Raw genomic sequence first — 17,213 nt, forward strand, 5'->3', positions numbered from 1 at the left:
GACTATGCATATATTGGTTAAATAATGTGACATAAGACCCGCATAGATAATGAGGTCCATAAAATGGCATGCTAGTGCGACAAATTTAGATATTGAAATAAATAGAAATCTATGAATAAATGTAGGCGTGTGAAAACGATATTTCTGCCCTTTTTTGATTAAAAGTGTTTATAATTGTTGATTCATTTAAACTTTATTTCGGCAATGAGCCATAAAAGTCAACAGAGATAAGTATACATACATATATACAATTCATCATATTAATGGGAGATAATTACATTAAATTGGCGATAAAATTTGTTTTGTAAGTAACCCATAAGTACACAATACCGCATATAAAAACATAAATAACAATATATAAGTTAATTAAAAACCAGAAACAATTGATTGCATGGGCTGGAGAGACAATAAGACATAAGTGAAGCACAGAAAGTGGGGAAAGGGGGAGAGCAGAGCATAAGTCCAAATATATTTACAGCTTGTAACTAGATCTTTTCCGAATAAAATACACGCTGTATAAAAATCTACTTATTCCAAACACCACTAACTGTGAGGTGTTTGACTTGAGTATACGCTCTGCCTCTTTATAAGATCTAACCCCCACGTAATTACAAACAGGTTTGATCCAACAAACCCTTGGTTTTTTGTATTTCGGGCAGAAAAAGAGTAAATGGGCAGCGTCTTCTTTGGCCCCTAGAGAGCAAATGGTACACAAGTCAGGGCCTTTTACCTTCCCCAAACAGGATGTATATGCATTCATCTGTAAGACACCATACCTAAACTGTAAGTATAGTGATTTTCTAATGGTGGACAGATCTCATCCATAAATTGCTCTAAACTAGGAGTATCTTTGAAAAGCAAAAATTCCATGGTCAATTTGCCAGACGATGAGCTATACAATAGTTCACCGTTGACGTACGACCAAAAGGTATCCTTTACAAGCTTCCTAGAAGACAGTGTCATATTCTGTGGAACATCCCATAGGTGTGCAAGCCCTAATCTTTCATACCACTTTGAAACATACTTTACCCATGGTGTATTCAAGTAGCCATCAATCTGAGATATTTCGACAAAACCACTTTTATAGACACTCAGTTCCGGGGTTACCCATAGTCTGACCCAATACAACAACGGTCTTAAAATTACTTGGTAATCTATTTTTTTTAGATTAATATCTAAAAATACAGGAACCAAAGGGGTTCTAGTTGGTATCTTTAGTAGGCTACGCACAAAGTAATTTTCAATTTTTCCAAAAGTATTATTACAATAGTAGCCCCAAACCTCAGCACCATATAGTGCAGCCGATTGTGCCTTAGCTTTATATACTTCAAGAGCCGGGGATATAGCCTTGGAGTAGCTAGCTCCGTGAACTCTTAAAATAGGCATTGAATTTTGTTTGAGGGATATGGAACTTTTGTCCATCTGTCCTTTCCAAGACAAGTTAATGTCCAGTAAAATCCCCAAATAGGTAAAACTCCCAACCTGTTCCAGTTTTTTATTTTCAAGGAACAGATTACTCCTAAGGGATTTTTTTGGGTTTATGGACATATACTTGGTTTTGCTAGGGTTTATTTCTAACCCCTTCCCCTCACAATATTTTTGAAATGTATCAACCAAGTTTTGTAAGCCTCTCGGTGTTTGGGAAATAAGGATGGTATCATCGGCAAATAATAATGCTGTAACCCCTTCACCACCTAGTTTTGGAGAATCATGCACAGATAACTTGGTATATCATTAACATATAGGGAAAAGAGTGTTGGGGCTAACACGCATCCTTGGCGCACACCACGGTCTACGGGAATAGCCCTAGAGATTTCACCATTCTTTCCCCATCTGATTTTAGCAAAATTCCCCGTGTGAAGCCTGATAAGTTCTTTAAGTAATTCCCCTGGGACCGCCATGTTCTTAAGTGTAGACCACAGCAATTTACGCGGAACAAGGTCAAAGGCGGCCCTAAGATCCACAAACGCCACATATAGACTACCCTTTCTTAGGTTTATGTACTTCCAACAGATGCACATAAACCTAAATACTTGATCAATAGTACTAATTTTGGATCTAAAACCAGCTTGATATTTAGTCAATATTTTAGTCTCTTCAGTCCAATCTAAAATCCTGTTTAAAATATGTCTGGCAAAAATCTTTTGTAAAATATCAATTAAACTAATTGGGCGGTAATTACTAGGATCATAACGGTCTCCTTTTTTAAAAATTGTTATTATTTCAGCCCCTTTCCAGGAGTCAGGGATTGGTGTACCAGCAGCAATCGAATTACACAGGAAGTTTATGTAAGGTCCCCACACTTCTACATCATGTTTTAATAAATCGCCGGGAATTTTGTCGGGACCAGGAGCTTTGCTCATTTTCACGGCCTGCAAGGCCTGAATGGATTCTTCTAAACTGAAGTGTAAGGGAGCATTACTCGTTCCTAAGTCTATCTCATGGTCCTTGAGGGACAAACTCTTCTTATTATTGGCGTAAAGCTTGGTAAAATGGTCACACCATGTATTTTCATCTAGGAAAATATCCTTAGTTGATCTACCCTTCTTATTCCCCTTGGCAATTAAGTTCCAGAACGTGCTTTGGTCACGCTGCTTAGTTGCATTTAAGAGATCGTCCCAAATAGATTCATCCCAGGATTTTTTTGCTTGGTCCATGGTTTTGTTATAAGTTAATCTAGCATTTTTTATATCTAGAAGATTACCAGATTTTACTGCCTGAATCAGCCTTAATTTAGCTTGTCGGCAGTCTTTATTATACCATGGATTCACCATCTTGAGAGGATTCCCTTCCCTATTACTGTCTTGTTTATAGGTTTTACTCAGTAGTGGAGTTAAAGCATCCAACAACTTATAATGTAAATCAAGAACACCCTGAGTACCCACTAAAGGTAGCTGGGGTGTTCCCATAATTTCAGAGAAGACATTGTAGATGTTTTCCAATGTTTTTTCCGACCCCAAAATATGTGGCCATCTTACCGCACGTCTATTGTTAGATATTTGTAACTCCCCAGTAGATGATGTTGGTAACATTTCTCCATCATGACTAGTAATAAATGGGTGAGGATCTAACCATAGTTGGAGAGGGAAATGATCACTCTCTGTCCTTTGGTCTACCTTAAAATCTGCTATTAATTCCCATACGTTCCGGGATGCCATTATAAAATCTATGTGTGATCTGTAAGTTCCCTTGAAATAAGTTGGAGCTGCTGGTCTATCCGAACAGAAACGGCCGTTGCAAGCCCTTAAGTCGTACGCCACAGTCATTTGCAAAATTTGTAAAACGGCTACGGTGTTATTAGCTGAGCCCACTGACTCTAGGGGTAAAATATCATTAACGGCGTCTTGTTCATCGAATATTTTTTCCATGCCCGAAACAGGCTCATATTTACAATTAAAATCCCCGCCAACTAATACCTTTGCATTATCTCCCAGTGTATCTAAAAAGGAATCCAGGAGTTCTATCGTTTTAGATTCCTTATGAGATGGATATGGTCTATTGTATATATTTATTAAGTAAATGATTTCTTTCCTTCTGGTAAGAATTTTAATGCCAAGTAGGTCTGGAGGGGAAATGGATATCTGGCTAGCCTCTATTTCTAGAGACACTTTAACCCAAATAACCAATCCCCCTGATGCTCTACCTCTATTAGATGGTGTTGCATTAGAAGAATATGTTTTGTAACCCAACCTGTGGGGGATTTCCACCATTCATGTCTCCTGTAAGAATATGATATCATAATCCTCTATGTATGAGGACCATATCACATCCATTAAATTCTTAGCTAACCCAGCTATATTCCAAGATAACAATCTGATACATGGATCCTCTTTTATGTGTGGTAAAGCTGGGCCTACTAATATGATGTCATTCCCTGTAATGACCTCAGGTATGACTAAAGGAATTGCCTTATTAGCTTGATTAGCAACTTCAATATCATCCATTCCCTCCATGGACATTATATAATACTTGTCTATGACCCCCGAACTAGCTGCCGCACTCGTTGTAGGATAGGAAGATAAAATCTTATTTCCCAACTTGTCTAACACAGTAACACCGGGGCATGTTGGTATTGTAAGATTTGAACCCAATTGTTCAACATTCACGCCTGAACCCCTTATCTGATTGTCTATTCGTGTGTCTGTGCTTGATTCATTTAGATGTAAAAGTCAGTCATTTTGATCTAACATGCTCAATGCTGAGAATCTATTTTCAGTTGGGACGATAAAGTTTATGCCTCTGCTATTGAGCGTGGGTCTGCGAGTGTTAGGTAAATGTGGTACTCTGGTCAAATGCCTATAGAAATACCCCAGAGAATGCACACCCACATCAAACTCCCCTATATCCCGGGATGCTGCTCTTAGAAGGACGGTCGCAGCGTGCTGGGGGTATCTAAAATTAATAATTATGCAATCCCCCTTACATCTTTTTCTTGCGTTACCAATCCAGGATACCCTTCTAGTAGACAGAATGTCATCAGAGAGGAATGGGGGAAAACCACAGTTTTTATGTAACCAAGCAATTGATTTCCGTTTAAGAGAATCGTGGAATTCCTCCCGATGATTTGATACTGTCGGATCTAGGGGTGGGACATTTGAAAGGACAACAACATAAGGTTCACAATCGGGCGGGAGATTAATATGATTTGGTCTATATCCAGGAGTAGTGGCCCTCTCACTATTAGGTGGAGCTACATTTGACTGAGTGGTACAACCAACTGGATGACATATCTCCCTGGGTAAGGATTTGAATGGACTTTTCCTTCTGATTATGGCCGGTTGTGCCTGATCAATTGAATATATTTCTGTTTCAGGAGTTGTTGCAGTCTGATCTTTCCTCTTGTTCTCTAAGAGACCGCCCAACCCAGATACCTCCGTAGATAAGAAATCAATTTTTTCCAAAAGGGGTTTGGTCACCAGATCCAATTTTGCCTCAAATAGGCTAGATACCTCCATGGATAGAGAATCAATTTTTTCCATGAGAGGTTTAGTTATGAGGTCTAATTTTGCCTCAAAAATCTTGGCAATGTGTCCCAAAAGGTTATCGTTCCCATCACCCTTGCTAGCTGTGTTATCAGTAGCAGTCACAGTATTTCTATGTCTTTGGTCCAACTTCAACTTGGGTTGGGCACTTCCCCACTTAGTTAGGGTTTTCCTACATTTCTTTACAGGTCTCTTAAAGGGGGAATGAGGTGACACAGGTTCACTAGGTAACTCTAACGGTACTTGAGTAGATACTTCGTGATCTAAAGAAGTGGTAACTAAGGTTTCAGTACAAGAAGTGACAATACTGGGTAAATCCAACATAGTAAGATCACTTTCAATATCAGTATCTATAGAAGTAGTGAGGTCCGGAGTAGAATCCTTCCCCAGTGATTTCCGTCGGTCATTATTTATCTTGCTCACCATTTTGACCAAATAGTTGTCCAAGGTGGAGTTCTTTGTGGCCATTCTGAGTCTCAATACAAATGTGTTAGTCTCTAGTATTGATAGTAAGAAATCAGTACTGTTTAAAAATCGTATCTCTACACACCAGTAGAGAACACAAAAAGATAAAAGAATACCTATCTCATTTCAATCGCAAGATCTTACAGAACTATAACGGGACAGCAACCCTGGTGCAGCGATTGTTCAACTGAATAAAACCTTGATACAACTCACGTCATCAACGTAGCAACGAGCAATTTTTTAAAAAAAACTTGATTTAGGGGGGTGGCCCGACCCGACCTCTTCCGGCCTCCTAACGGCCGCACAACGGCCCGCCCTTTGCCCGGGCTTAGCCCGGCGTCGCCCACGCGCGTCCCGCGACGCGGAGGAAGCCTCTGCCTTTTCAGCCCCTCCGGGCACGAAGACAAGCGGAAGTGGCCGCTAAGCAGGCTGGGAGCTGTAGTCTCCCCCTGTCACAGGCGCGATTGCGTTGGGCGCCGACAGAGGAGACAAACAGCGTGGGCACCCCAGAAACGGCAAAGCAGCAAGTGATTCACCAGCAGGACCTCCGGTAAGTGAAGCAGCCTCGAGAGTTGCACCCCCGCTCCACCGAGGGAGCCTCTGCCTTTTCAGCGCCTACGGGCGCGAAGACAAGCGGAAGTGGCCACTAAGCAGGCTGGGAGCTGTAGTCTCCCCCTGTCACGGGCGCGATTGCGTTGGGCGCCGACAGAGGAGACAAACAGCGTGGGCACCCCAGAAACGGCAAAGCAGCAAGTGATTCACCAGCAGGACCTCCGGTAAGTGAAGCAGCCTCGAGAGTTGCACCCCCGCTCCACCGAGGGAGCCTCTGCCTTTTCAGCGCCTCCGGGCACGAAGACAAGCGGAAGTGGCCGCTAAGCAGGCTGGGAGCTGTAGTCTCCCCCTGTCACGGACGCGATTGCGTTGGGCGCCGACAGAGGAGACAAACAGCGTGGGCACCCCAGAAACGGCAAAGCAGCAAGTGATTCACCAGCAGGACCTCCGGTAAGTGAAGCAGCCTCGAGAGTTGCACCCCCGCTCCACCGAGGGAGCCTCTGCCTTTTCAGCGCCTCTGGGCGCGAAGACAAGCGGAAGTGGCCGCTAAGCAGGCTGGGAGCTGTAGTCTCCCCCTGTCACGGGCGCGATTTGGTTGGGCGCCGACAGAGGAGACAAACAGCGTGGGCACCCCAGAAACGGCAAAGCAGCAAGTGATTCACCAGCAGGACCTCCGGTAAGTGAAGCAGCCTCGAGAGTTGCAATTGTTGATTCAATTGATCAAGAGTCGTTATATATAGCTTGAGAGTAAAAAGCTTTCCCCTTGAATATATGAATCCACGGTTTTAATAGATATGATCTCTGTGAGTTTTGACCGAGACAGAATCAAATCCATTGATCGAGTCATTATTTTGATATTAAATAGCTTCCTCCTTGAATATATGAAACAACTGTTTTAGCGGATATGCTTTGTGTCAGTTTCAATCAGGATTGTATTAGATCAATTGATCCAGGTGAACAAAGATGATATGCTGTTATATATTTAAATAGTAGTTAGTAGATCTTACAACCCTTGAATAACAAGTGTGCCTATTAAAACTGTAATTGCTTATCACGGTTATGAATTTGTTGTCTGAGAAATCAGCTGTGTCTGTGCCGTGTGTCCAGAGATATCTCCAGGAGATAGGAAGCCGGACCAGCGGCGTAGCTAGAGCTTGTGGCGCCTGGGGCTATCCCTCAGATTGCCGCACCTGGGGAGGGGGGGTTGCTAGGGAAATAGGATGGCGAGCACTTGAAAGAGGTCTGAGAGACACGTAGTATCGCCGCTAATAGTTACCTCGATCATGCAAGTCACATGCACATACATGACACGGTCCAAGGCTACACAGTTGAATGCACCGGTGACTGGCAGTGACTGGCAGTACTAAAGAGAACACACAGACTGCATGATCTATCTGGGGACTCAGAAAAACCGCATGTGACATCCATCAGAGAGATGCGTGACCAATTACCTGGTAATCCCCTCAGCACAATGCAAACATGCACATATATGACACTGTTCAGGGATCCATCATCTACAGCTGACATTAAATGACCATTCATGATGGTCCCCCCATTAAAGCAGTGCACTTTGTGATCTGCATGGTACATGTTCTTTGCAGCAGGCACATTAACCCTCTGTGCTACCTTTCCAGGAGTCAACCCTTCCACTAGACAAAACTCCGATCTCTCTCTAGGAAGAACATTAATCACCGAAGTTATCATGACATTTTTATTGTTTCTGAAAATTGCTGGATGCCAGGAAGGAGGCAGCAAGTTTTTTTTAAACCATAATATACTTGCAAACACTACGCACCCACCCGAAATAGGTACCCAGTGCGGTCACACGTTTGCATCGCCCTAACCTGCTCAAGGTTCATGTGACCACAGTGACAGAGTCACAGCGACTGGATCACTGTTGCTCTAGGGTGTGCTGCTTCGTAGGCCTGCCCGCAAGACTGGAGATGAACTTCAGTATGGATTGTGGTGGACAGGCCTTCAAGGTTAACCCACAATTGACACGACTAGGGTACACCTGCTTGTGCTAAGACATCAAGCCTTCTAAGGTCTAGTAGGGCCTTCTAAGGTCTAGCATGGGAATGTACTCCCTCAGTAGAGTGGTCTGGTGGACTGGTCATGAAGGCTGAACCCGGTTCCCCAGTTCCAAATTCGACAGCTCTGGCCATAGTGCCACATCCTCTCCCCCACTGAACACCATACTGCCCCACTGAGAGAAACTCGCACTGCTTTCAGCTACAACCTAATTGTGCCCGCTATAAACACTTGGATGTGGCTCAATTCAAATTATGCACTTGATAAAGTATTATGCTGCCTAAAAAAAAAAGTAAAAGCAAACACTCATAGGGAATGCAAGATTAAGTAAAGCATGTGAAATGTAAGCAGAAACAACATGGTTACCTTAACCCCTTCGCTGCGGGGGTAATTCCTCCATGGCGCGGGGGGCGCGGCGCCGCGGTGCTCATGACGAGCCCAGGCACAGTGGAGCTGTGCTCATGACGAACTGAGCTCGTCACGACCCCGCCCACTGATTGATTCTCCCCACAGGCAGGGAATCAATCGAGCGTGGGCGGCGGGCCGCGACCGTTATGACGAGCCCAGCTTGTCATGAGCACAGCTCCACTGTGCCTCATGACGAGCTGGGCTCGTCATGAGCATGCAAGCGGTTAACGATCTCTCACTCATTATTCAAAAATCAGCGAGAGGTTTTACCTGTAAAGTTAAGGACATGACTAGAGGGCCCTGAAAGAAACCGTTCCAATGTCCATTGCTTAGATCCTTACGAAACGTAAACAGTATGGTTTAAAAAGACCACATCCATAAACACAGAGCCATGGTACTCATTTTGTTTTCCAATCCACCCATCAACCAGGTATTGCAGTACCTCCAGGAATGGTACACTTTCCCACCCGGGAACAACAATGATGTTCAAAGAAAGACGAGAAAACAAAAGTAGCACTTCACTGGCAAACTCTGTAAAATGAGGCTGATGTATTTGGATGTAAATAAAACCAATCTGGCCACTTTGCAACCACTCTGTCTTGCTTTATTTAGTTATGTATTAATTTTCATATTTAAAACCTTCTATTTCTCTCTATCCCGCTGCACTTTGGAATAGAAAAATGTCAGAAAAGGGGCATTTCCCAGAAGAGTGTTTTTCTTTTTTGGATTAATTTCACAGGGAAGCAACTAAATGAAAGAAGGTAAGAGAGGTTGTGAACTGTTTCTTCAAGTCATGGTTTTCAGTAAGTGAGGAGCAAGACAGAAAGAGAGGGAATAATAGGAAGAGAGGGGGGAGGGGCAGCTGCCAGCACACAAAAAAGAGGACATTGCCCAGTCCTATTCCTTCTCTGCCCGTCCCGAACATCCACGAAAGCAAGCCGAGCCTTATCTGAATGCCTTTGTCCTCCCCCAAAATAGTGCCGCCTGGGGCGGACTGCCTATCCCTAGCTACGCCACTGCCTCCCCCAAAATAGTGCCGCCTGGGGCGGACCGCCCCCATCGCCTCACCATAGCTACGCCACTGCCGGCTCGCTGACCCGACCGGCTCGCTGACCCGAGAGCAGGAGAGCTGAGGGAGAGAGAGGCTGCCAGGGGGGAGACTGCTGGGAAGAGACTGAAAGCCTCCAAAGAACAGGCGAGACTGCCATGGAGAGATAGGTAGGGCCGAGGTGCCAACCAGACAAAAGGAGGGGTTACAGGGCCACAGACAGCGGGGAGAGACTGCCAGGTGGGGCTGGAGAAATGACAGGGGCGGCGGGATCCGCAAGGCGCTGAGCTGAGAGTAAACATACGTGACCGGAAGAGGCTCATACGTGAGACAGGAGGAAGGAGGACTAGCAGCAGTCAAGATGTCGAAGTGTAGGACTGAACAGTGAGGAGCGCAGGGGTCAAGGGCAAAGGACTGAGGTGAAAGGACCACAGCACAGGAGGCCTGAGTTCAAGGGTGAACTCGAGAGCGGAAGGGTCGAGGCGTGAAAGTACTGAGAGACGGAGTAAAAGCAGCAGCGGAAGTGTAGCGGGATGGGATCTCGGCACAGGGACACAGGCGCCTGAATTTCTATGCAGGGTTAGAGGTCAGAGCGCAGAGTGAGAGTATCGAGTCAGGGGGTCCGCGTGCAGGCGCGAAGTCAAGGCGGAGATGTAATGGTGTTAGAGTGGGAGGGGGTGTTGTAAATGTGGGGGTGAAAGTGACAGATGGGCTAAGTGGTCAGTACTGTTTGTTATCAATGGTACCATGGTGACGCCTTGGCCTAGTTGGTTAGTGGTCCCGCTGGCATGTTCCCTTGTTCTCGCTGGGCATCCCTGCTGGGCTCGCTGCATACATGACGACGTCCAGTCTGCAGTCCCTGTGCTCCGAGCCCCAACCCTTGACCCCCATACCACGCTGCCCTCGCCCAGGCGACGGCGGGAGACCAGCCCGTACCCACTGCTTCCTATACGCATCCGGGCCTGGTACGTCCCGGCGGAGAGCGACCGGCTGAGCCAAGAGGACGCCGCCCGGCTGCGGGCCGCCATGGAGGAGGCCACCTCCAGGATTTCGCGCGCACTGGCAGTCCGTAATGTACCAGGTGCTTTGCTTCTGAGCCGAAACGTCAATCTGTACTGTCGTTCCGTTTGGAGTGACCCTGACTCTCCCAACTTCAACAAGTGCGGGTTTGCAGACCGCTCTTACCGTACCGAAAGCTGCCTGGAGGTTACGATTCCAGACGAGCACCTGGAAGGGTATGCTATCTGGCCAGAGTATGGAGATGTTCCCCGAGAGGTGATGAAGGAGGATGGTGTTGGTGTGACCGGAGCCGACTTCATTCTCTATGTGAAGGTGGCAAGCACGGACAAATGTTACAGTGAGCCATCTGTCATTGCCTATGCCTCTTACTGCCAACTGGACCGTACGGGACGCCCTGTGGCAGGTGCCATCATCTTCTGCCAAGCTCACCTCGGGAAGGCTGCCAGCCGCCATGAAGATGTGGTGCAGGTTACCCTACATGAACTGCTCCACGCCCTTGGATTCTCCCGCAGACTCTTTGAGAAGTGGAAGGATTGTATGTATGCCCCAGCAATTGGTATAAACTGTTCATCTCGTGCAAGAGTGACAAACACAGATGAAACTGGCCAGGTCCGGATCTTCACCCCAGCAGTGATGGAAAAAATGAGGGCACATCTCGGTGGAGGGCATATTGGAGCACCACTTGAAAACCAGGACACAGGTGGCCTCCCATCCTCTCACTGGGAGGCGCGAGTTCTGCAGGGATCCATCCTGACTGCCTCCCTTCCTGATGCACGCTTAATACAGCTGGATGAGATCACCCTGGCAGCCTTTGCAGACACAGGGTGGTACCGGGTGAATAGCAGTGCAGTGGAGAAGCTAGTCTGGGGCCAAGGGGCAGGAGCTGATTTCGGACTCGCGGCCACCTGCGGGAAGAACGCGTCAAAATACTTCTGCACCGGAAGTGGCTCTGGCTGCCATTATATGCACCTCCACAAGGGGCGCTGTAGCACAGATCCCTTTCTGGAAGGCTGTAGGATGTACAAACCACTCGCTAATGGGAGTGAGTGCTGGTTAGAAGGCAACCAGGTGCAGATGGACTCCAAAAACAATTTCGGGGAAATCTACCATGCTGACAGCCGCTGCTTTTTCTCCACGCTCACCAAAGAAGTGCCACAATTGGAGGGCCCCTCTTCTGCAAGTGAGATGGTCCATGGATGCTGTTACCTTCACCGTTGCGTTGCACAAGAGGATTATCAAGTGAAAGTAGCTGGGTCACCATGGCTTAGCTGCCCCGCAGGGACATCCATCCAGGTGCCAGGATACAGAGGGTTGATCCTCTGCCCAAATGGTCTGTTTTGTCAGAATGTCACCCGTACCGAAGATTTCCAGCCTAGCCACGGGGTGACAAACATTTTTAAAGACAGAGCTGATTCTTCAAGCTATCCAACCGAGGCTGCCATGAAAAGTACAAAAGTCCTCATCCTGCAGGGTCACCTAGACCAAAAAGAAGGCCACATGCAGATTCCAGAGAACACACTATCTTTGTTGGCAAACCTGGCAGTCCAGGCTCTGGCAAACGTTTCTGGAATCACCAGACTTGATGATGCTACGCTCTTGCCCCCTACACTCACACCGGACAATCAAAGTCACCTCACCCTTATCCTAATAAGCTTGGGATTGGCTTCCACCTTCCTCCTGATCACAGGTTTCATCATGTATCGCAAGCACAGGACAGCAGCACAGATACAGGATGCCTAGCGTTCTCCTGATGTTATCACAGGAGTTCCTTGATCTACACAGACTGATCCTGGGTGCCTGATGCAATGGTCATTTGTGTGCAGTCTGCAAGGTCATGGGCCCTTTTGTTTCTTGGATTAAGAGCAGATATTGTTCCAGCCACACAAACCAAGGCAAGAAGACAAACAGACATCCCACCTTCTGTTTGTATTTAGATTCGAGAACCCTCAAAAACTACATGCACAGCAGCTAATGGAAGTGCAGAGACAATTGTAAAATTGCCTTCTGCGCCTAGCATGCACAGAGGGGACAAGCAACAAGAATGGGAAAATACCGGTCACAATACACTTCATCTTCTGAAGCACTACTAGGAAATTAGCGTTGCGGGTCAAGAGCTTACACATGAATGGTTACAGAACAAACCAAACAAGTATGACTTCAAAGGTCTATAATCTCTGTACAAACCTCTGAATGTGGTTACTAGACATAGAGGAATTGACCTTTACCTCCTTGGTATCAAAAACAGTTTCTTTAAAACTTTGGTGGCAAGTGAGAGGTTCCATTTGTTTTTATCCTAATGGAAGGCATCTCCATTTAAGCTTATGAAATACACCACCAGGTTGTTCAGAGTGTGCATTTCTGGATGCTATTCAGACTAAATTTAGAGTGCAAACCATCACTAAATAGCCTTTTAAATCTGCAAAAAACAGAAGTCCTAGTCATTACCCCTTGCGTTCATCGTCCTGCTTTTTCCTGGTCAAGAAGGATATCACTTAATCATTCATCCTCCATCCTGTGGCAGGCGCAAAGGACAAAGACCTCGAACTGGAGGGATTAAGTTTGCCAGAGTGGGTTGAATAGATTCCATACAGGCACTCTATTTCAAGAAAGTAAAGTCTGAGCTGAAAGGAGAGCAAATACCCCATCTACGGAAGAGGGAAAGTCCTAAAACCAAGCTCTGTGTATTCCCGTCAAATCCGAATGTTAAAGATTTCGGATAGATCTGGACAACACACTTAATATTATATATGTTGAGATGCTGAAAGTAAAAAGCTTTTTGGATTAATGCTTGGCCATGAGAATTCGTGTTCTGGCTAACTTTATTCTCATGTTTCTTTCATTTTAGTGCAATAATTGACCACAATAAAAAGGAAATACATTCTTGCCAACCTTCTAGACAGGGAAGGGGGCCCAAAATCCTCTTCGAGAAAATCAGAAGACATTGTATGTGCAGTACAATTCAGTTAGCTAAGGTGTATCACCACCAGAGCGTCCTTACTTATAACATTTACTAGAATATTTTTTGTATGCCTGTAGTGCATAAAGAAACATTATGTTAATATCATAAATGATTAATGGCAAGCTGCTATGTTTTGATTGCACCACTTTGTAAAGTACCATTACATCAACAAAGACTTTGTTCGTGATATACAAAAAAAGGCACAAAAAAAAAACACCATGAAAAATCAGCTGTACATGCAAAGTAATGTTTAATCAAAATTAACAAATAAGCATTATTAATTGTGTCGTCTAAGATAGTAATTTGTTTTGGAATTAAGAAATATGTTTCGTTAAATGTGTTTTTGAACCAATATTCAATTAAAATTTTGCAAGGGCGTAATAATTGTTTTTATAAAACATTTTTTATATGCATGGTAATTATTGTTTATTCCATGTTCCATTAGGGGTCAACTATTTTATACACTGTAGTCGTGAAGATGGTCTTATCGATGCTTGCCTAGAGACCGAAATGTCGACTTTTACACTTCTTTCTGGATAACAATCAAGGATAGAGAAAAAGTGTATACAATTGTGACATCGTAGGATCTAATATTTGTATTTGTTTTCCTCACGTGACATTGTGTGTTTTTTTGCAGCACCCTATATGAATTTCAAAAGAAACAATTTCATTTTTTATATAGACCCGTGTTTTCTGTATATTTTTATATTTTGTGTTGTGATTTAGTCATGGGTTCTTATTGTTTATAAAGAACTGCAAATCAGATAAGTGTGTTTATGCTACAAAAGGTTTTGAAAAGAAATAAATTGGCAAGTGAATGAAAAATCCTTGCACCAAATAGTACATTAAAGCAATACAACTTAGTACAGTCAAAAGAATACCTTGAAGGCACCTTTACCCGTTCATAGACTTTTACCCAAGCCCTCAAGGGTAGATTGGGTTTCCCATTATCTTTTATTATTTCAGTTCAATAGTAGCATGGCTCCATTAGTATGTTCCTTTACTGGATTCTCATGCTGTACATTAAATGACATAGCAGTATCCATTCCCTTGGGTTGGTTGGGTTGAAATGAGGAAGTGTTAACAAACAGGTGCTGTAGTACCTTTTGTCCCATCTGTGCTTCTTTGTTCATTTGAATGCCCACACAATGTTTTGCAAAGGAGTGTGGTAATGCTTATATAGCTGCTGTGCAAATTTCCTTAACGGGGACCTTTGCAAAGAAGGCCAATATTGCGCCATTTTTCTTAGTTGAGTGTGCTCTGGGGTGCATGTCTAGGGTCTTCCCCACTCTGGAATAGCAAGTCTGTATTTTTTTCCACTATCCATCTTGCGATTGTCCCTTTATTTACCGGAGAACCCTTGCTTGGTTTAGCAAAGGAGACAAACAACTGGTTTCCTGTACGAAACTCCTGTGTTTCCTGCAGATACTACATTAAAGCCCACCTCACATCCAATGTGTGCAAGGCTCTTTGGTCTGTGGCGTAGGTAGCTGTATGCTTTGGTTGCCATGAAATTGGTTCACCACCTTAGGTAGAAAGCATGAGTTGGTTCTGAGGAGCACCTTGTCCCTGTGGATTTGAAGGCATGTTCCTGTATCAACAATGCTTGAAGTTTGTTGATTCTATGTAGCGATGTGATCACAATCAGAAAGCTGTCTTTAGAGTGAGTGATCTTCGGTCCAATTTGTGCACAGACTGAAAAGGCTCTGTCAATAACTGCATTAGGAGTGTTGAAGTTCCACAATGGTGCTGGAACTGACCTTCGTGGTGCAAATATTTTAGAACCTTCTAAGAATCTCTTCACCACTGGGGAATACAAAGAAGTGGTTATCTGAAACCCCTGGTGTAGACCACTATTGCTGCTATATGTACCTTTAGCGTTGCGTAGGCTGACCTGCTGTTTAACAGGTGAGGTATGTTTGTACTTTTTTCTGTCCTGGTTTCCATTCCCCTATTATCTGTGCACCACTAAATGAACTCAATTTTGCTGCATAGTATTCTACTTGTGCTTGGTTTTCTTGCCTCTCTTAGGATTCCCATTGTCTTGGGTAGACACCCTTATTCTAGATATTCATGAGCCATGCCACTAGACTGTGTGTGGCTGGCTGCAGGTGTTGCATTGTTAGCACATGTTGTTCTGCTTTGAATTTGATCATCTGTCCCCTGGACATCTCTAGTAGTTTGGATTACCAGGTATGTCTGGCCCATTCTGGGGCTAGAAGGATGATCCTTGTCCCTGGTTTGTCTGGTTTTGTCCAGTACCTTTGGAATCAGGTGATTCAGAGGAAAGGCATATGCAAAATTCCCTGGCCAGTTTATTGACATGGAATTCCCCTCTGGTTGTGTGGGAACATGGAGGTACAGTGTTAGCTTTTTGTGTTTTTTTTGTGTTTTGCAAACAAGTCTATACTTAGTCAGCCCCAGACTTTAGTAAATTGCAACCACTTGTTGCAGATCCATTCCTGGATGGGTCACATATGCTATCTTGCATGTGTTATTGTGGGTGCATGATGTTATCATGCCTATTAGTTTCACGACAGTCCTCACTGTCAGAGAACGACCCCTCTGGTAAAAGCAAATCTGCTCTACGATTGCCTCTGCTCTTCTCTGGAATGGGTATGGTCACACAGTGCGGGAGTTAAAGGTTGCTCCCAAGAACACATTTACTTGTAACAATTTCTGGTGCTTTGTAGTGAAACCAAGGCATTGCAGTGTGTCCTTGTGACGGCTTGACTTTGATTGACCCTTTAATAGCCAATTGTCTAAGTAAGGGTAGACTTGGATTCCTTGTCTTCTTAGGTGGGCCGATGCCGCAGAGTACTTTATGAATACCCTTGGTGCCGACTTTAAGCCAAATGGTAGCACCCTGAAATGGTAATGCACCTTGCCCAGAACAAATCTGAGGTATTTTTTGGGTCTTCGATTCATAGGTACGTGTAGATAAGAGTCCTTTAAATGTAGTGTGGCCATATAATCGCCCTTCCTTAAGAGTGGTTTTACTCCTTGCAGCGTTATTTTGAAGTGTTGTGTACAAATGAACTTGTTAGAAATTTGAGGTCTGAGATTAGTCACAAAGTCAGATCTTGCTTCGGTGCTACAAGTAGGGCGGATTAGTTTCCCTAATTTCCTAATTTGTTTCTTTTGCTGGGACCTTTTCTATGGCTCTCTTTAAAAGAGTACTTTGACCTCCTTTCAGAGTTGTATGATTTCTTGTCCCCAGAACTCCTTGTGTTTTGGGGGAATTTGTGGAGGTTCTTTGGGAAGTTCTGTGCAGTATACGTGACGTATATTATATTCAATTGTCTGTGGTAATCTTTCCCCACTCGTGGAAGAATTCCTTTATCCTCCCTCCCGCAGGTGTTTCGTGGTGGGGCTGGATATTGCACAAGTCACTATAACCTCAGGGCAGTGGCTTCTTTGCCTTCCTCGAAAGGACTGTCTCACAGGGTGTTGCCACTGCTGGTATGATGCTTGCTGTGTGGCGTGACTTACACTGCCTTGAGCATGTCTCTTGGCTACAGTTCCTCCTCTCTTGAAGGACCCCCTGCATTGCAGTGCCCCCATTGCTTTCGCCATTTCGTTATCCCTCAATTGCTGAAGGGTATCATCCACTGCTCGGCCGAACGGGGCATCACCTGTGAATGGCATAATGGTGATTGAGGCTTGTACCTCCGGTTTGAAACCTGATACTCTGAGCCAGGCATGTTTTCTTAATGTTGTCTCTGTGCACATCTGTTTGCTGACAGTA

General features: G+C 44.7%; 1 protein-coding gene across 1 annotated transcript; it reads left to right on the forward strand.

Moving 5' to 3' along the window:
- Positions 1 to 9,479: 9,479 nt before the first annotated feature.
- LOC146809453 (ciliated left-right organizer metallopeptidase-like) lies at positions 9,480 to 14,292 on the forward strand. The gene is given in 1 exon segment (XM_085616305.1): positions 9,480 to 14,292. A coding segment is annotated over 1 exon segment (2,046 nt). The 5' UTR covers positions 9,480 to 10,233; the 3' UTR covers positions 12,280 to 14,292.
- The last annotated feature ends 2,921 nt before the right edge of the window (positions 14,293 to 17,213 follow it).

This window comes from Triturus cristatus, chromosome 7 (assembly GCF_964204655.1).
Source record: "Triturus cristatus chromosome 7, aTriCri1.1, whole genome shotgun sequence".
Taxonomy (NCBI): domain Eukaryota; kingdom Metazoa; phylum Chordata; class Amphibia; order Caudata; family Salamandridae; genus Triturus; species Triturus cristatus.